General features: G+C 36.2%; 1 protein-coding gene across 2 annotated transcripts; it reads right to left on the minus strand.

Annotated features, from left to right (window-relative positions):
* Positions 1–5,554: 5,554 nt before the first annotated feature.
* On the minus strand, positions 5,555–21,005 carry LOC127863636 (succinate--hydroxymethylglutarate CoA-transferase-like). Of its 2 annotated transcripts, none has more exons than XM_052403266.1 (14): positions 20,715–21,005; positions 18,103–18,211; positions 16,215–16,288; positions 15,602–15,687; positions 13,772–13,822; positions 12,794–12,914; positions 10,856–10,947; positions 10,223–10,366; positions 8,737–8,832; positions 8,423–8,494; positions 7,986–8,083; positions 7,342–7,444; positions 6,956–7,019; positions 5,555–6,465 (listed from the first exon to the last, which is right to left on the minus strand). In XM_052403266.1, the coding sequence occupies exons 1-14, from the start codon at positions 20,785–20,787 to the stop codon at positions 6,317–6,319; spliced, it is 1,332 nt and encodes a 443-aa protein (XP_052259226.1). In that variant the 5' UTR covers positions 20,788–21,005; the 3' UTR covers positions 5,555–6,316. The 2 variants fall into 2 exon arrangements, 1 of the variants encoding a protein (XP_052259226.1); XR_008041131.1 differs by having other exon boundaries at positions 6,381–6,465; positions 7,963–8,083.

Consider the following 21,005-nt stretch of genomic DNA (forward strand, 5'->3'; position numbering starts at 1 on the left):
CTTTTGCAAATAACATACCGTTTTGGAGTTTTAGAATCTAGATTTACGGTTGACATGTTCGTACTTTATACCGATTTGTAGCGATTATATAAGGAGTTCAGTTTTAAAAATAACATCTTGCTTAGGAGAATAGAATTCTGTATACGATAGAAAAAAAAATTGTTTAAAAACTAAAGTAATTAAGGAATGAAGGCGGGAAAATGTAGCGCGCGTTCCTAACGCACTGAACTGATGCTACGGTCTTGGCGATTATGCTTTTGTTTAGATACCGGCCATTGAATTTCCTTTGCCATGATTATTATATTTTTTATGAAATATATTGAAATATTTTGATCTAGAGACATATCCATAAAGCTAAGTATTAATGAAGCTTAATAAATTTACGATTTCAGCTCTTGATTATAACACAGAAAGGGTGTTAATTTTATGATGAAACAGCGTATACAAAATGTAAAGCGGACCCTTTTGATATTTTTCGGCTTTGCATACTTCAAATATAATGGGTGTCAAAACATTCATCGTTTGTTGTTTATTATCAAAAAGGTAATTATGTAAAACTATATGAAAGGTTATTAACCATAAATTATCAATTAATTAAAATTATTTAAAGATTCTTGAAAATCACGGTCAACTGTCTATGCATGTATATTGAAATATCTTTATAAGTTAACAGAGTTATAAATATATAGAATTCTAAATTAAAACTCTGTATTATTTGTATTTTTCGGAAAGATTATTTAACCCCGTTGTGTTCAAATGAGAATGCTGTTTTTAATTACCATACACTCTTTATAGGACTACGAAATGACGGAGTTTTTTTACCGGTACCCGCTAAATACGTTAAATGTTAAGTATTAGATTTTTTCAATGTTTAAAATGTACATGTATAGGTATTAAGCACTTATATTTATTGTGATTTAGCTGGCTGACATCTATACAGTATTAAGTTTATGGCAATCTGTATGGGCAGATGACTATAAATGTTTTCAATACGCTACATATCTTATAAACGCACAATTGAGTATTTGGCGTTACATTACTCCAAGAAATGACCACTAATACCACGAGAAGACATGGAGGTATCATAAAAAGTGTAATCTGACCAGACATTGCCACCTGTGGTTAGGGACCAATATACAAGTATAGGTCCCTGCTGTGGCGTATGACACCATAGTGTTATTTAGTATTGGTCGGCACAGTATCTGATCATAACGAGATAATTGGTTTGTGCTGAACACAGGGGCAATAAAACCACAGATCTATCAATAAACAAGATTATTGAGATATCTTTTTTTGAACACCGCGATAAAAATGCTCAAACCATGGACTCTAGATTACACGGATAAAAAACATGGCAACATTCTCAGAATCATCACTGCTATATGTGTAATCACCTAACAATTCGTCTAAAAATAATTTATACATTTGAGTTGAAGACGATGTACTGTTGTTTAAGTCTGAATAAACTATCTGTCTGCCTGTCTAAATCCAAGCCGTCATCGTCCCGGTGAAAAAAATCTGATTTTCAATAGTTGGACATGATGCCCTGATGTGAAAATACGAAATGACCCGCGTAACACGGACCGTGATTTTCAAGAATCTTTAATAAATTGATAATTTAAGGTAAATAACATTTCAAATAATTATACATAATAACCTTGTTGATAATAAACAGCAAACGATGAATGTTTTTGACACCCATTTTATTTCAAGTATGCATGCAAAGCCGAATAATATCGAGAGGGTCCGCTATATACGCTGTTTCATCATAAATTTTACACCCTTTCTGTGTTATAAACAAGAGCTGAAATCGTTAATTTATTAAGATTCATTTATAATAAGCTTTATTGATATGTTTCGTGAACAAAATACTACAATATATTCCATAAAAAATATAATAAGATGGCAAAAGAAATTGAATGGCCGGTTCCTAAACAAAAGCATAATCGCCAAGACCGTAGCATCAGTTCAGTGCGTTAGGAACGCGCGCTACATTTTCCCGCCTTCATTCCTTAATTACTTTCGTTTTTAAACAAATTTTGTTTTCTATCGTATACAGAATTCTATTCTCCTAAGCAAGATGTAATTTTTAAAACTGAACTCCAAATATAAACGCTACAAATTGGTATTAAGTACGAACATGTCAACCGTAAATCTAGATTCTAAAACTCCAAAACGGTATGATATTTGCAAAAGTTAAAGTTATAACTCGCCGGGCTGTCGAAATAAGAAGAAAAACTTAATATATACTGATATATCTGTTTACTACGTAACGTAAGCTTTCTAATGATATATAATTTGTCAAAATCGGCCGAGAAATGAAACTATAATTTAAAAAAAGACGTGAGTGGGTACATCAAAATGTATAACCTCGTCGCTTCGCTGTACGCTAATCGTAAAAGATCGATAGCCACAACACGTTAAAACGCGCGGTGGTAAAACATAAAATGTGTATTTCTTGTGTTTAACTCGCTATAAATCCATTAATAACAACGGGAATATACTAAAAGTTATATTTTTTTTTGAAAGAGGAATTAATAAGCAACAAGATAACGTATAAACCAATAAAATCGGATGAATAGTTTTTGCATAAGATTGAATTTACTACAGTAAGGGTCAAATACTCGATTCATCTCCTGTCAATATACACTCCGTGGTGAAAACAACGTCATATGTTTGTACAATTCAATGACGTCACTAAATAGTGAACTTTGTACTAAGAAGGGCGGGGTATTGAAAGATATAGGTCACGTCCAAAAGCTTGAACCCCCGGCTTGAACCAAATCAATCGCACTCGTGATTTCATTCATACGCATCTACACTCCTTATTGTGGGTTATTCGACTACAAACCATGATAGAAAAATAGTATTTCTTAAATAATCATTGGTATTTACAGCAATAATACGATCAATATTATTATAAACAAATATATGCGGAATATTACGCTAGTCAATTGTTCCAAGAGTTTGTATCAATCGAGTGGCTTGTGTGATGGCGTATCACACGAGAGGCGGAGCCTCGAGTGTGATGCGAAATAGCACAAGCCACGAGAGTGATACAAACTCTTGGAACAATTGACTAGCGTAATATTCCTTTTATTATATACAACAACTAACGAAAACAGTTAACAATTTTATTTTTTACTTTCACAAAACTGACAAAACAATGGCTAAAACGGTACGCCATAGTTTATTTAAGACGCGTATGAATACAGTTTATGTAAATTAACGTGTAACCAATCGAACCGGGAAAACACAGGTTCTGACACGCTTACCTTAATGCCATCGTTAATCCAATGTTTATAACAATTAAGTTGACAACTTTAAATTTTAATCCGATGTTTATAACAAAAGCCGTTGACACGATATGCACTTCACCTTCTATCTTCCATGTCTTTATCGAAACTAGTTTAAATTACACTATTTTATTGTATTCCTATCGAAATATACATTTATGAATGATAAACACACACTCCAAAATACGTTTTGAATTCGTTCTATGTTTTTAACAAATTGTTTACTGTTTAAAACACAACGTCCGACATGTCCTTAAATTCAAGAGTTTAGATAAAACCTTTGTGTTTCGTCACAAAAATGACGATGTACTAGGCAATATATTTCGTAATATAAATTATTTCTTTTTTCGATGCGCGTAATGTGACGTCATTAAATGGGTCGAAGTAGTCCGTCTAGTATGGTAATACGGAATTGGAAACAGCGAGTAGCGTAATACGGGATTTTTTATTTCAACGATTGATACAACCTGTATTTTGTAAAATGCATTAAACAGGCATATAATAAATGTACAAAACATTTAGCCATATAAATAGCTTACGAGTCACTGAGTTGACATGTTATCGGTGAAGTCATAAAATCACATCATAATAGTGCAGGGAAGATCACGATAATAAAAAGAGATAAATTGTTTATAATATTTATATTATATGATAATATAGCGTTTCTGCCATCATCGGCATCATTTAAAATACATAACTGCCTACTACAGCATCAATTTTTTTTCGACGGGGTCAGTTTAGACGCCTGTGACATGTTTATGAACAACTCAAAGGGCGGATATTTGGCTTACGTATCCCCAAGTGATAAATGCATAAGTATATATATATCACGAAATTTATCCAGTCATTTATTTCAAACTTGAGATATTTTTAACAAAAATCAGTCATTTTCAATGATGTTTCGGAAACTGTCACTTTAAACTCATTCACATTTCTTTAAAAACTTGAACGAGTCCAAAATTACCTGGTGGCGACCTCAGTCAATGGAGAATATGTTCGTCACAATGATTTTGGCCTTACTTGCGTGATATAGTTATACCGACCGAATTTATAACCTACCTGTTGTTCGAGGTCGAGTCCAACTGTCTGTCTTCGACGGAACCCTATGTCATCGACGTGACGCGTAATACGGTGTGCGGTTGTTTTACAGTTTTGAACGCAATTATTTCACAAACGTATAGACGTGTTAATATTGTGTTCATTGATATTTCAAATCATCTTGCTATCTCTGTTATGTTACTAGTTCTTTATCGTGTTGTGATATTGGATGTTATATTGGATATTTCTCTATGTTAATCGTAAATAAATTAATAAAAAATTGTGCCGTTGTAAGTGCTTGTGATTGAGTATTTGTTATGGAGGACGCGTGCATACTTCGAGAGAAGGCCGTTCGCTCGTTGCAGCATGACTTCACGTGTGACGACAGATGGCAGCATCGAACATAATTTGCAAATTTTTTTGTCAGCGGACACCTAGATTTTCCCCTTAACATTTTTACTTACGATTGTTTTTTATCTAATTTTTAATCTACATATTTTCATTAATCCGGTGACACATACAACATGTATTTAACAACCTCATAAAGGTCATACAACCTGGCATAGGTTTCACTCGATAATGAATGACGGAGTCGGAGTTAAACACCAAGTCTGCAAAATGCATTAACGATCCGTTTCACATCAGGAACAAGGGTATGCTGTCAATTAGAAACAAACGTGTTACTTCAATAGCTTATGGGAATTTATTGATAATTGCATATGAAAAAAATACGAGTTTCAGTCGTGTCAATTCAGATACAAATTATATACAGATTCCCTTATTTTTATGTTTTATGGCGATATTTGCGAACACGTTGCACGCATTTTTGATCGCTTATTTATCATTTGTGTGATGTGCTCAGTTGTTTTCTGTTGTTTTAAGTTCTTTCTATATGAAAAAAAACAACATCTTATTGATATTATTAATAAAATGAGCAAAATTAAAACATAAAATAAAATGTATGCCATTTAGTACGATGTTTGTGTGAGTATGAGTGTGTGTGTGTGTGTATGAGAGACCGAACTGTTAGCCAAATGTACATATAGTTGTGTGTGCGTTACGATACTGTATTGTATTGTTAAGACGTGAGTATTCCTTATTGTTATCCAAATACATTTAATAGAAATAAATATGTAGTTTGTTTTATTTCAAAGCCGTCTCAAGCATTGTAACGCATCGTTTCGACAACGACATACCTGAAGTAAAAGACAAAATAAACGTTTTTCAAATGGAATTAACTTTAATAAAGATCATATAATACGGTAGTTAACAGTTTCCCCTGGTTATAAAGATAATCGACCAACATATTTACAACGATGTATCCAAATTATAAATGGGGCCGAAAAAGCCTGGTACTTGGGCAGAATAAGCCTGATATTAGGGCCGAATGAGCCTGAAATAAAGCTTCGAAACGGACGGACCTCAATTATTTTTGTATACTAGAACATGTATACGAATATAACATCAAATTATCATTAGTTTTTTAAACAAAATTAAATGAGTAGCAAATACAATGAGCAAATAGTTCAGTGCGAATACATGCAAACAAGAAAACAATAACTCAAAAGGCAGTTAATAATATTTTATAAAATTCCATTTCATAACAATTGCATTTAATTAAATTCCTATAACATGTGCGCCACACATTAGGAAGTTAATTATAAAATTGTTATATTTGATAAAATTATAGGTCTATTATGTCCTGTTATATACAAGCAACTATATAACGTATCAATTTAGAAAACATAGCAACTGTGGTTTGGACAAAATACTTTTCAAATTATGTTTCTTCTGAACACACCTATCATGCATGAATACAAACAAAATACAGTAATCAATTTTTACAAATGCTCAACTTTTAAGTTTAAATAGTTTCATCAACTATTGACCAATTAAAAAATCTCGTATTTGTTGAGCTTTTAACAATATGAAAACATGCGCGGTTATGACAATCCACTTTAAAAAGTCGCGGGGCCGGATGTTCACGCCACGACACCGTCGATCTTTAACGCAATCACTTCTTCGTCACTGAGGCTCAATAGCGACTGCAGCACCTCGCGCGTGTGTTGCCCCAGGGTGGGAGGGGGGTGTTTCAACACAGTAGGGGTCTCGCTATACCGTACCGCTGGACCTGTAATGTCATTGATGGGCTTTTGAGTGTTTGTTGGTCGTGTGGCGTTGGGATAGGTCCCCAACAATTAATATACATGTACATGTATAAGCATATATACAACTACTTTGTTGTATCAGAAGTGCTATAGCTTACTGCAACTAATATGGTGTTGTGGTTATGGTTGTTTTGGTTTTTATTTTCTAACATTCCTATTACAAATGAGCCTCGTTCTGTGGAAACTGTGCTTATCGTGTTTGCGGAAAGATTTGTTCTAGATAAGCCTGTTCAGTCCGCTCAGGCTGATCAAGGGCGACACTTTCCTTCTAGACCTTACTTCTATTTTATACTTTGTTTTAACAAATTATTCCATGGAAGCGGAAAGTGTCGTTCCTGATAAACCTGATCTGAGTGCACAGGCTTATCAGGGACGACACTTTACACACATGCATTAAGCATTACCACTGAGAGGAGCGCATGCCTGTCAGTGACGTATCTAGTGTTCACTCACCCGCCACGCGCACTGTCCCGGCCGTAGGGTGAGTCATCTCCTGTAGCAGCTCATTATTTACCACCTGTGACGTGCAAAAACACCCAAACACGTGAGGACTACTGTATATTAAATAATAAGGCGATTTAATTAATGTTCAAAATTCGTGTTGTCGAAATCGAGTTAATTATCACTTTAGTCGTGTTCAGAAAAAATTGGGCCTTATTCATGTGCAAAACATTTCGTCCTAGATAAGCCTGTGTTTTTTACGTTCTATGGAAATTTCCTTTAAAAGAAAATCCGATTTACACAGGCTTATTTGGGACGACGCTTGACGCACATGCATAAAGCCCCGTTTTCCAAGAGCGCGATTCATATATTCACAGCCTTATATTGGCGGCCCATACCTGAGGATCAGAAAAGACCTGTGCCATATTGTTAATAGGTCCGTATGGACAATGGGAGCCACGCAAGGTGTCAAGCCACTCTGATGTTGATTTACTTCTAAACCTGAAAATAAAAACGCATTTCAGTCAGTAACGAAAGTTCCCCACGCTGAAATATAACTACCGTAGTAATCAGTGCACGAGATAATCTCCAGCGCAAGCCAATTGCAGACAACACGGACATTTATTTAAATACATGTAATCACAGCTTGTTTTTGTTTCTTGTGATATTACTCTCGCATTTCATTATCTATCATACTTTCATGGACAGTTTTATTCAATCCCGAGTGATGGGGAGAACAACATAGGACGAAGACGCTATGTGCGATGGTATGATGACAATGCTACAATACATGTAATAAGTAACCATAGTGTTACCGTCGCTCGTACTTGATTATTCCTTTTCAATAAAAAGCGTTCATGCTTAAACAATGAAAAACAGCTGATTAGAAAAAGCATTTCGATAGGTAAATTACGATGTTACATTAGATCGAGCAAGAACTTACGATAACGCGATGGTTTATCAGGAGTAGATAAATTTTCAAAACTAAAATGTTAACAACGGAACACCGTAAAACGTACGCCTGATGGCATCTGATTCATACTTGTCTGAAAATATGGCGACTAGCTTCACACGGTTTTCTACCCGCTTCTGGTTTGTTTTGTAGTCTGGTACAGATGTAAGCTCCTCCAAACCGACGCGCTGAAATGGAAATATCATCATCATCATAATCATCATCAGCAGCAGCAGCAGCGTCGGCAACATCAATTTTATCATTATCATCATCAACAGCAGCAGCAATTTCATCATCTTTCTCCTTCTCCTACTGATCATCATCAGCAACAACGTCATCATCGTCTACGTCATAGAAAGCATCACTATAATCAATATCTTCCTCAAAATCATTATCAATAGCAACAAAAACAACAGTGACAAGAACAGTATTATCAACTTAATAAGTAAATCTAAACTAATGACGACGGTAATAAGCAGTTTTATTAATGTTATTATGATGGAAGCGTCGATTGTATATAATTATACCTTACAAAGGTCCACAAACTGTCCGTCATTGCCGGCTCCCACCAAAACATACCCGTCAGAAGTTTTGAACGCCTAAAAAAAGGGTTAAAGACGTGAAACAAGCAGCGTCATGAATTTGACGCTATTGTAGGCGAAAACTAGGTCAACCAAAATGAGCGTATAAGCAAATAATGTGTTGGTGTTCTTACTTTCTGATTAACTACGGTCAAAAAAGGTGATGATCGCTTTATGGAAAATAATTGTTTTTAAATACATGTACTCGTTTTTGCTAAAACACGTCCTAAACTGTTCCTTAGACCTACACTCTGTATTACCTGATACGGGACAATACTGGCGTGGGCGGTACCCCATCTCTTCGCTTCCTGACCAGCATTGAGGAAGTTACTGGCGATATTCACTAACGAAGCTACCTGCAAAAAATTTGATCCGCATTATTAAACAAGAGCTGTCAGAGAACAGCGCGCTCGACTATTCGAGTGCTTGACAGTATAACGTAAGCCATCATTGAGAAGGGGGTATAATGTGGGTGTGTGGTCATTTAATAGATGATCTTTCAAAAAAAGAAGAAAAAGATGGGACAAAAATTTGGATGCTGGGGTGGGGCATGGGGGATAGTTTGGGTGGAGTCCATTGTGGTATGTCAGGTAAGTGATGTTTTGTCAAAGTATGAATCAAATCTGATCTTAAATAAAGAAGTTATGGCAATTTAAGCAAAATTTATTAATCTGACTTCGAGAGTCAAGGTCATTCAAAGGTCAAGGTCAAATTCAACTTGCCAGGTACAGTAACATCATGATGGTAAGAAAGTATTTGAAGTTTGAAAGCAACAGCCTTAATACTTAAGAAGTAAAGTGGATCTAAAAACAAAATTGAACAAAATATTCAAAGTTACAAAGACAAATAAGGGCCATAATTCCTACAAAATGCTTGATACAGTTGTCTGCTCTTGTTTATAGGTTGGGATCATGTTGGTTAAGATGAACGCAAAATATAAAAGCAATATGTCAAGGGACATAGAAAATATTTGAGGTGGTACGCAAACTTTAACATAGAAAATCTAAGTGAAAAAAGGGCCATAATTCTTACAAAATGCTTGATACAGTTGTCTGCTCTTGTTTATAGGTTGGGGTCATGTTGGTAAAGAAGTACAAATGTATGCAAAATATAAAAGCAATATGTCAAGGGACATTGAAAATATTTGAGATGGTACGCAAACTTTAACATAGAGTTATCAATAATATGCATATTCTAAGTGGAAAAAAGGAAATAATTCTTACAAAATGCTTGATACAGTTGTCTGCTCTTGTTTATAGGTTGGGATCATGTTGGTAAAGAAGTATGCAAAATATGAAAGCAATATGTCAAGGGACATAGGAAATATTTGGGGTGGTAAGCAAACTTTAACATATGTTCGCTCACGCTAACGCCGACGCCGAGGTGAGTAGGATAGCTCCACTATATATATTTTATAGATAATAGTCGGGCTAAAAATGGGTCTTATGCCGTATTCGACCAGCACGATCAAGTGATCAAGCAGACAGAACATGTACATACACTTGATAAATCTACGGATAGCACATGGTTTTGCACGCGACACATCTTCTTGAAATGATTAACATTTCTGTCAATTTATTTCAAAAGAAAACAATGCAGAAATAGTTATTCGCCGAACAAAAATGTCCTTCACATACAAACAAACAAACACAAAAACATACAAACATACATTCCCACACGCACATACGAACAGGGGTAACACTTCCTTTCCGCAATTATCATGGCGGGGGCATAACTAAAAGTCACCTGGGTAGACAGTAGGTTGCAATCAATGTGCTGGCCTCTGCCAGTTTTCCGGCGGTGCAGTAGCGCGGCTAGGATGGCTCCGTGCGCGTACAGCCCCGTGGACAGATCCGTCATGGCCACACCCACCTTACATGGCTCACCGTCCTTTGGGGACGATAAGATAATGAATAATTGAGCCTTGCTCTGGGTAATCAGGGTTAAACGCATGGGCGTAAAGTGTCGTCGCAGATTAGCATGTGTTGTCCGCACAGGCTTATCAGGGACGACACTTTCCGAGCATTTATTAATTCCAGTTTTCTTAAAATGCGGCTCAAATATTTTAGTTATTTTGTTGGCCTTTTAGAGAATGTCAAAATTATTGCACATGAGAAAAGGATATATTGACTAAAAATAAGGATTAACGTTTCTTATAGACATTGTGTCACAACAAGGAGAGGTTTAAATCAATGCATTCCCTGCCCAACGACTATAATACAGTGCATTTAAAGTTTATGAAACAAGCATATTGTGTTTATTGTTTAATTACCTTTTTACTAAATAAACAAAGAAAGACGTTACAAACTGTAAACAATTATTACAATTATTAATATTAATTTATTTAAATTAGTTGTAAATTAAGAACGTTTAACTTACTTCCGGTCCCGTTATGTGCGTCAATCCCGCTGTGGCAGCGACGATAACGTCATAACCGGGTCTTGACGCGTCCGGGCCTCCATGTCCGTAACCTGTTAAAAAATAGTATAAATAAAGAAATTAGAAACAAGAGATGTGTTTGTCAGAAACATAATGCCCCCTATATCTCCCTTTCAAAGCTAATTACTACCCTTGGATTGTATTTCATTTATTCCATATATATAATTTTTTTATAAAACTATAAAATTAAGTCGCAATCTGGCAAATGGGGTTTAATGCATGTGCGTGATGTGTCGTCCAGGATTAGCCTGTGAAATTCACGCAGGGTAATCAGGGACGATACTTTCCGTCTGTACTTGATTTTCGCTAAGAAAAGCCGTCATTTAAATGAACAAGAGGGCCTGAAAGGCCCAAAAGTCGCTCTCCTGAGATAACAAGATAATATTGGGAAAAATCTTCTGACCAAGTTTCATGAAGATCGGAAAATAAATGTGGCCTCTAAAGTGTTAACAAGGTTTTACTATAGCCATATAAGGAAAAATGTCCCGTCCCTTGGAAGCCATGTGTTTCAAGCAAACATAATTATTTTCATACTAATCCAAGAAATCATTCAAACCAATCTTCTGGCTAAATTTCATGAAGACTGGACAATAAATGAGGCCTCTAGAGTGTTAACAAGGTTTTACTATAGCCATATAATAGCCATATAAGAAAAATGCCCCGCCCCCAGGTGGCCATGTTTTTAAAGCAACCAAAACCATTTTCGAACTCATCCAAGATATCATTGGGACAAATCTTCTGACAAGTTTCATGATGATCGGAAAATAAATGTGACCTCTAGAGTGTTAACAAGGTTTTACTAAAGCCATATAACAAAAAACGCCCCGCCCCCGTGGTGGCCATGTTTTTCAACCAGCCGGCATCATTTTTGAACTCGTCCAAGATATTATTGGGATAAAACTTCTGACCGAGTTTCATGAAGATCGGACTATAAATGTGGTCTCTAGAGTGTTAACAAGATTTTACTATAGCCATATATAGCCATATAAGGAAGAATGCCCCGCCCGTTGGCAGCCATGTTTTTCAATCAAACGTAACTATTTTTGAACTCATCCAAAATATCAATAAGACAAATCTTCTGACCAAATTTCATGAAATTGGACAATCAATGTGGCCTCTGGAGTGTTAACAAGGTTTTACTATAGCCATGTACGGTAAAATGCCCCGCCCCCTGGCGGCCATGTTTTTTCAACCAACTGGCATCATTTTCGAACTCGTCCAAGATATTATTGGGACAAATCTTTTGAGCAATTTTCATGAAGATTGGAATATAAATTTGGCCTCTATAGTGTTAACAAGGTTTTACAATAGCAATATAAGGAAAAATGCCCCGCCCCTTGGCGGCCATGTTTTTCAACCAACCATTATCATTTTCGCACTCATCCAATATATTATTTGGATGCATCTTCTAACCAAGTTTCATGAAGATCAGACAATAAATGTGGCCTCTAGATTGTTAAAAAGATTTTACTATAGCCATATATAGCCATATAAGGAAAAATGCCCCGCCCTTCGCAGCCATGTTTTTCAAGCAAACGTAACCATTTTCGAACTCATCCAAGATATCACTGAGACCAATCTTCTGACCAAATTTCATGAAGATTGGACAATAAATGTGCCCTCTAGAGAGTTAACAAGGCAAATGTTGACGCCGCACAATTCACAACGCACAAACGCAAGACGCACAACGGACGACGAACAAAAGGCAATCACAAAAGCTCACCATGAGCACGTTGTACTCAGGTGAGCTAAAAATACCATTAAAGCGTAAAGTGTCATCCCTGATAAGCCTGAACATGGTTATCTGGAACGCCAATTTACAAACATGCATTAAACACCGTTTTCCCAGTGCGGACATTGTTAAACCATCAGCCTTACCCGTGATTGAGCAATACACGAGATGAGGCGCAATCCGACTCATCTGTTCAAACCCCAGCCCCATGTCTGTTAGCTTCCCGGGGACAAAGTTCTCTATGAGAACATCGCTCTTCTTTGCCAGCTGCAATATAAATGAGCCGCGCTATGGGGAAATGTGGTTTAATGCGCGTGCGTAAATTAGCCTGTGCAATCCGCAAAGGCAAATCAGGTTCTTGTGTCACATGCGGACACCGTAGCTCAAGAGCAGCCTGCGAACTCGCGCAGTCCGGTTCGATCAGGTGCTAAGCAGTCCGCTACAAAAGTAACGCAAGGTTTCGTTATCTTATCAGAGGAAACGGACGCTCCCGTCCAGACTAAGCAGATGTGCGGATCATACTGAATGTTTCATTCTGAAGGGCAAAAATTTCAAGGACACACAACTCTGCAAAAAATATAGCGACAAACACAAAAATTACGTCCTCTACAAATTATTAACAACATATCTATCAAGTTTCAAGTTGAAAACTGAGAGACAAAATCGCGACACAAATTACACATGAGACAAGCCTGGAGATTCCAGTCGTTTGCGGACAACTCTTGCAGTAGGTAATAATGTTTCTCACCAGCTTTAGATAAAAAAACGGTTTATTAATAATCTTGAAAGAAAACCCAATTACACATATATTAGACACGCTCTAGGAAAACATGTGCGTTAAGTCCCATATTAGCCTGTGAAATACGCAAAGGCTAATCAGTGACGTTACTTACTGCCTAAACTGGATTTTCATTTAGAAAAGACTTACGTTAAACAAACATGACATAAAAGCAGAAGGTGTCGTCCCTGATTAGCCTATGCGGACTTTACCGGCTAATTAGTGACGACAATTCACGCACATTTATTAATTCAAGTTTTCCCAGAATGCGGCTCAATTTTATTAGTTCTATTTTATCATACCCCAAATTTAAAAATGTCCCTTTAAAATCACTTTGGTCTCTTACCTCTTTAATAATATCTTGACCTTCGGGCCGTTTTAAATCTACGCAGATGCTCTGAAAGGAAACATGATAATCCTAATGTTTAATCAAACCCACGTAAATGTATGTGTTCTTAAAAATTAGTGAAACCAAAACATACTCATTTTTTGTATTCAATTGTTAGAGCGGAGTTCTTTGTTATAGAATATACATACATGTATAGATAAAAAAAGCAGCGTAAAAACTTTGTTTAAGCGTTTATCTACAAAACCCAACACGCTTTTGTCACAAAGCTACGCCGCATCAGTAAAAATAATCAGGTACAGATTCAACAAAGTCTTTATGGATTCATCATATTTTACCTCTGATTTTACCTTGACATAGGACCTGGGGACTTGGTTAGATTAGGCCACTTAGTATGCTTATGACAATTGCAAAATCTTTTCAAAATCCTTAATTAGCTAAGGACTGTCCTGACCTTTGATCTCGATGTATGCCGTTGACCTCAGACTTTGTGACATGGTTATTAAATAGGACACTCCCCATCATTCACTTATTTGACCTGAAATTGTTGTCTTGACCTTTGACCCATGGGCTTACTTTCGTGTGAGAAACTTCGTCTGATGATGAAGATCACTTTTTAAGTTTACTAAAATACCTATATCCAACTTTTGACCTTTTCGTGCGACACAACGTCTCATCATGTGGATCTCTTTTTAAACGTTTATTGAAAATACATTAGCTTGACTTTTGACCTTGAATTGTGATCTTTGCCTTGACCTATGGACGAAGTTGATGCGCGCAACACACTGTCCGTTCGCACTTATCTCCGTTATATATATATATATATATATATATATATATATATATATATATATATATATATATAGGATCTGGCACTCGTTGTCATATCATACCATATTTTATTAAACGAGTTCAGGAATTTTGTTAGTAAGCGAGCCTTTAATAGGCTCGCTTACTAACGAATCTCCTGGACGAGTTTAATAAAATATGGTATATGACAACGAGTGTCAGATCTTTTTTTATCGCATGCTTTTAAATGAGCAAATTAAATAAATATTTACGCAAACATAATGATAAATCCCGAATGTTGTTTACATTTCGTGACGTCATTTGATGTTGCAAAGTCATTTCAGCAGAATAGCAAAATGCGATTGGTCAATAAACGAAAACTAAGCCAATGAAAAATCTTAAGTGTTGTATTACACATGTGTAATAAAAAAAAATATGTAATGGTTGTATTACATGGGAAACAGGGTATAGCATGTGATAAAAAAGTAAACGACATTGTACCAAGTAATTCGAAAATTCATTCATGCTGGAAAATGCTATGCTACAGAAAAACTGCCCAGCACGCATTTCCTTAATTTGATCTTTGACATAAAATAGTGACATTGACCTTGAAGGAGTATTTAAAAACATGCGTATAAAAATGTTGCCCATGTGTTTACATTTGAATATGAGAGATCGCGGGTAAAATGTTCACCTATCGATCGCGATGTCCCGGATTCGATCCAAACTCGCACAACAAACTCAAGATATTTCGAAAGACACACAGTTATGGTTTTTCACAAAATTGACACGAGTCTGTCTCAATTAGCGAAATATTTTCGATACAATCGGGCTAACAAAAATATGAGCCGTTCTCTTGCTAGACGGGGCTAAATGCTCGTGCGTAAAGTGTCGGGAAAGATCCGCACAGGCTAATCTGATTAGACACCTGCTTTTATGGTGTTTATTTTTGTCCAAAACATATTCCTTCTTAGCATTTAACCCTGTTGTACCAGAGCGAACCATATATGTTGAAACTTACACAAGCAGGTGGACGCTTACCTTCTTGTTCCGGTTCACGGACAGGAAGTAGGCGCTCTCCGTACCGCAGAATGGCGGGCCCCAGGAACGTGTATCGTCACCAACTCCTGGAGAAAGGATCAAGCTTTAGAAAGGGGTTGTAGTGGAGTTGAAAAGCAATGTGTCAAACAGCAGTTAATATAACTTAATTAGCCGCGCCATGTGAAAACGCGGCTTATTGCATGTGCGTAAAGCTTCGTCCCATAGCTGTGAAGTCCACACAGGCTAATCAAGGACGGCAAATTTCGCTTTTCTTGAAAGTTTCGTTTAAAGGGAGTCTGTTTTTAGCCTGCGTGGACTGCACAAGTTTACCTTAGACGACAACTTAACGCACATGGATTAAGGCCATTTTCCAAAAACGAGTCTCAAATAATATAATAATAAATAAATAGGCGACTTAGTATTGCAAAATATATTAACCCATTTGTATTCAATTACTTGAATAAAGTCGAGCTTGCTAAATTGCTATCAAAAGCATTGATGAATGGATATCTATCAAAAGCATTGATGAATGGATATATGAAACGATGCAGAAGACTCAAACGTTATGCTAAAAACATTTTAAAAACATGTAGTTATGCGCTGAATACGTTACCCGGCTTTTCTATTTTTATCACTTCCGCTCCTAAATCCCCTAACAGCATTGAGCAATAGGGGCCAGCGAGGACCCTGCAAACATACGTAACACGTTAGAGCACGCGGTAACGAACCATTATGTGATATAGATCGTAGACAATCGTGGTGACGTAGTTGTTACGATCGGGATGTCTAGAGTTCGATCCTCACTATGTAATGGGGGCGTTCTCAATATCTGCTCCATATCCGAAAGTACTGTATTTACTTAGAGGAAACGCACTCGCTACTGTGCAAAGTGTGCACTAGAGGTACAATCGGGGCTTGCAATATTTATTATGTTTTTACTTGCGAAAACATGCAAGCAGCTTTAATTCCAACTAGCAAAATCACAAACCGTCTTGAACATGTGTCTGGAAATATAAAAATCAAGTTTGGACATAAGTAGTTTATACCAATTTAAGGATTACAGAACATTCATATATCATTCATGCAATCATACAATACAGTGTGACGTTATTTCCTTATACCATGGGACCTCACTGTATCGCGGTACTTGTCGAAAAACAATTACTAATTTGCAAAAACGCCGATTAATTACCAACGGTAATGATTCAATCCCTAAACAAATCATTATTTCACAATACAAACATATGTACTTCATTTTGAGAAGTAAATTAAAAACGTATAAGCAGAAAGGTTACCTGTCAAAACGTCCGTAAAATCTAGGTCACTCCAATGTATCGCTCTTTTTTGTACAAACAGAAAAATGTTCAAGTATGGTTCTCAAATACACGTATTGCCATAAATATTTTGACATTGTACATAATATTTTATTTTATCGATATAAAGAATTTAAAACAATATTTTATCAAAAAAGAGAATATTATTCAGTATATGTATTCAGTATACAATTTTAGACAGAGAATTAATCTGTGTTTTCAATCGTAATTCTGTGAACATATTCATTTGCAGTGTGGACACAGAGATTCAGTGTCTCGTCGGATAACTCTGAAAAGTGAGCACAATTTCAAATGGCATGACTGTCAAACTAAACAGACGATTGAAAACTTTTTTAAGTGTTTAAAGTAAACTGTACACTTTTTAAGTGTAATGCAACAAAATTATGAAATCAATTAGAAAATCACTTCCAATGGATAAATAAAGTATCTTACCACGACCCGGAATATGTTATCGCTGGAAATTTGACGACACGATAACGAAAATGAGGAGTTACGAACGTAAACAACCGGTAGGTGGCAGTGGTATCGAAATATTTAGAGTTTTAGAAATAGCGCGATACAATGAAAGCCACTATACAGTGAGGTCCGAGTATACTTTAAAGGCCAAAATCAGGTCTCTTAGCATTCTTTCCACTTAGGCATAAACTCTGGGCTTGCAGGGACTTTCAAGTCGCAGTGGAGTAACGGATATGGTGTCCGCCTAGCGACCGGGAGGTCACGGGTTCGGTCCCCACTGTGGGAGCGTTCTTTGATTCCCCCTCCCCATAGACACCGAGTCTAGGCATAGAAAACGGACTCGAGAGCGTTTCAAATAAGCCTAAGGCTTCCGATGCAATATAGCTTAATTAAATAAGTTTAAACTAACTCTGGACTGCCTTCCTTGGATGAACCAATTTATCTTTCTCATTAGCTGAACCATTAGCTTACTACTAAGTGAACACCATGAATTATTCTTCAAGTGTTCGAAAAATTATTTAAAATGGTATTTAAAATGTACACTATCGCGTAGCTGCTTTTCGTTCTAAAGTAAGGTGCGAAAACAAAATCCATCACATAATGCACTGTTTGAAATGATCTCACCCGAGGATCTCTCGCTAAAAAGGTAATGGACCCATTTCTAACAGGTGAAAAATGCTTGTAACAAACCCCTGGAAATATCTGTCCTACCTGCTAAGGTCAAGGACCCTGACCCGATTTAGGGGCACATCCTTCTCGTCAACTGTTGTTGAATACAAGCGGGGCTTGGCCAAGTATTGTCGTCGACAAAGGCGACTTCCTGTAATGCATAAACATGTCGTTTTTAGGATCAGGCTAATACAATACAAAGTGACATTAACATATGATCGGATTACTTAAATCCTAAGTGACATCAACATATGATCAGGTTACTAAACTCCTAAAGGACATTTACATTTGATCGCGCTACTACAATATCAAGTGCCATTGATATATTATTTGCTCTTTTTAAAAGTGACATTTCGTATGATCGAAATACTAAAATACCAAGTGACATGTACAATTATATGATCGTGATCGTAGGCCGAGGTGGCTTACTACAAAACAACGCGTGAGTCTTACCGACTACATTTTACGCCCTCATGTATCCCTTAAACTAAAGCTGGTTTTCCTTTGCCTCGTAAGGGCAAATGCGTTGGGGTTTTTTTTTTTGCCGCCGGTCCCATCTACGATGCCGTGTTGAAAACATTTTAGCATGCATACGTCGCCACCAGTAACACGGTTTTAATCAAGAACAGTTGGGTTTTTTTCACCTAAAGGGGAATGGTGGCGGGGCCCGTCCAAAGGGGAAAAAACGCGTTCTTTTTTAGGAAAAGGGGAAAATTAAAAATTCACTCTTTTATACGTAATGACATTTATTATATGAATACACATGTATGTATGAATGTAATATTCACAGCTGAATGTCTCTGTTCTTTTTCTTAAATATATATTAATGATAGTTTCAACATAAGTTTCAGACAGTTCAACCGTCATGCACAATCTCAGTTTTCCTAGCCAATTTGAGTCTAATTAGGATTTTTTTAAATCGATAATTGGGCAAATTTGAGCATTTTTTATCAATAAAAAGGACCAATCTGGAATGTTTTATCAACAAATTTTGACACAACATAGACACATCAGGTCTTTTCCTGGCCATTTTGGAAAAAAATGCAATTCATGTGAAAAGTCCACTGATTTGGGAAAAAATAATTTAATATAACTCTTTATAATAATTCAAAATCATGCTAATTATAGTTATATATTTTGTTAGTTGTTTATGAAATAAATTGAGATATATTGATCATTAAGACAGTTCTTTCTAAAAAAAAAATAAAAAAAAAATTGGAACTTCTGGAGAGGATTTTTTCTACAAAATATATACTCTTTTTTGAGGGGAATGGGGCCGAATATCGTCCCCGAAATTGCCATAAAAAACACTGAAGACCGTTTTATTACCACGTGTACTTTGATAATAAACAACAATCTTAATCTTCGAAAACCAGAAGCATTTAACAAGTGCGTTCTTGGCAAACTGATTAATTGATTAAACAGGATTCAAGTCAGCCGCGCAAATAAAAAAATGCATTCGTACGTTTAAATCAAGGTTGGTCGGCAATGAGGCCTTTGTCAAGAATTAATGAAGGAATGGCTTTATGAATGAATCAGTTAAACATTCTGTTCACTATAAAGCCTTCTGCCTGGGGTATGTGGCTATGCATAGATCACATTTCATAACAAGTAGCACATTTATCTGCATAGGGGCATAGGTTAAATCTTACAATACAGCAGATTGCACTAGCACACTAAGAAGCCCGTTATCCGCGGTGCTATTACTATCACTTGTAAACATATTTTCACAAAATTTATAGCACGTACGCATGTTGCGTTGTAAATCTGGAAATGTCTGAATAAAATGTATGGTCGACGGAAGTCACCCATTTTAAATAGTTTCAATGACGAATATAATAGAAACTATTTAACATGTTTGATAGTTACATGTACGAGATGTAACTTTCCATTTAAATTATGTTTATTTAAGTCGTTTATGAAAGTGTTATTGAAATGCTTGCTAATGTTGGTTGTTAATGAATAATTTATATTACGTAAATTCTAAACGTACATGAATTCGCTAACTCGCTCTGGGGGGGGGGGGGGGCTAAATACATGTGCGTCAAGCGTCCCCACAGATCAGCATTGCAGTCTGGGACAATTCTATTACTTTCTGCTTTTATGAATGTTTCGTTCAAAGAATGTCTCATCTTAAAAATCCAGTCTAGGCAGAAAGTGTTATATTAGATTAGCCTGTGAAATCCGCACAGGCTGATTGGAGATGACACTTCCTTCCTTTATTTTATGTTTTTGTTTAAAGGAAGCGTTCTTCTTACCGTAAATCAAGTTAATGCAGAAAGTGACTAATCCGAGACTACACTTCACTCACATGCATTATGCACCATGCTTTTACAACGAGGCTCATACTTTATATCAGTAATGATTGTATTCGATACACGCGTTTTTATTCAGTGAAAACATCATCTGTCATAATACACAATAATCGAAATTAATACATAGAACATATACTATAACGTAGCACTTGAAAATACAACCAATACCTGCGAAGTTAAGTGGATGATTGTGAAGAAGTTCTTTATTTCAGAGCTTGTATGCTTTAAAAATGTAATCGCGCAATAAGGTCGTGATATAAATAAAACAAAAAACACACACTTGGTGTAAGTTTTATTCCAAAACCTATTATTAAAGGAATAAGATAAATAGATACAAACCGTGTCCGTTGTTTGAACACAAAGCACACTTTCTAACATGTTGCAAAAGATGTCCGAAACATGGACGAGGCATGTTAATTTATAAACTCCAATCGAAACTGTATCATAATAGTTCGATGGTCTCCCTTGACCTGGTTTATTTGTTTACATTCCGATACACATCGTCCTTGACACGTACATATTTCCTTTCTTCTCAGTCGCGTATTATTTTAGGCACATTGGATTTATATTGCATATACGGCGTTAAGAATTATGTACTAATATTTGATAACTGTTTTGCACATGAGTTAA

This window comes from Dreissena polymorpha, unplaced genomic scaffold, assembly GCF_020536995.1.
Source record: "Dreissena polymorpha isolate Duluth1 unplaced genomic scaffold, UMN_Dpol_1.0 chrUn021, whole genome shotgun sequence".
Taxonomy (NCBI): Eukaryota; Metazoa; Mollusca; class Bivalvia; order Myida; family Dreissenidae; genus Dreissena; species Dreissena polymorpha.

What these genes read in the sequence shown, in the direction of transcription:
- LOC127863636 (XM_052403266.1), bottom strand. Translation starts at nt 20,787, where the DNA reads ATGCCTCGTCCATGTTTCGGACATCTTTTGCAACATGTTAGAAAGTGT. An exon ending in CGTGTATTGCTCAATCACGG is followed by an intron (nt 10,948 to 12,793) that starts GTAAGGCTGATG and finishes ATTTTTTAACAG; the next exon opens with GTTACGGACATGGAGGCCCG. An exon ending in CGGGACAGTGCGCGTGGCGG is followed by an intron (nt 6,466 to 6,955) that starts GTGAGTGAACAC and finishes ATGACATTACAG; the next exon opens with GTCCAGCGGTACGGTATAGC.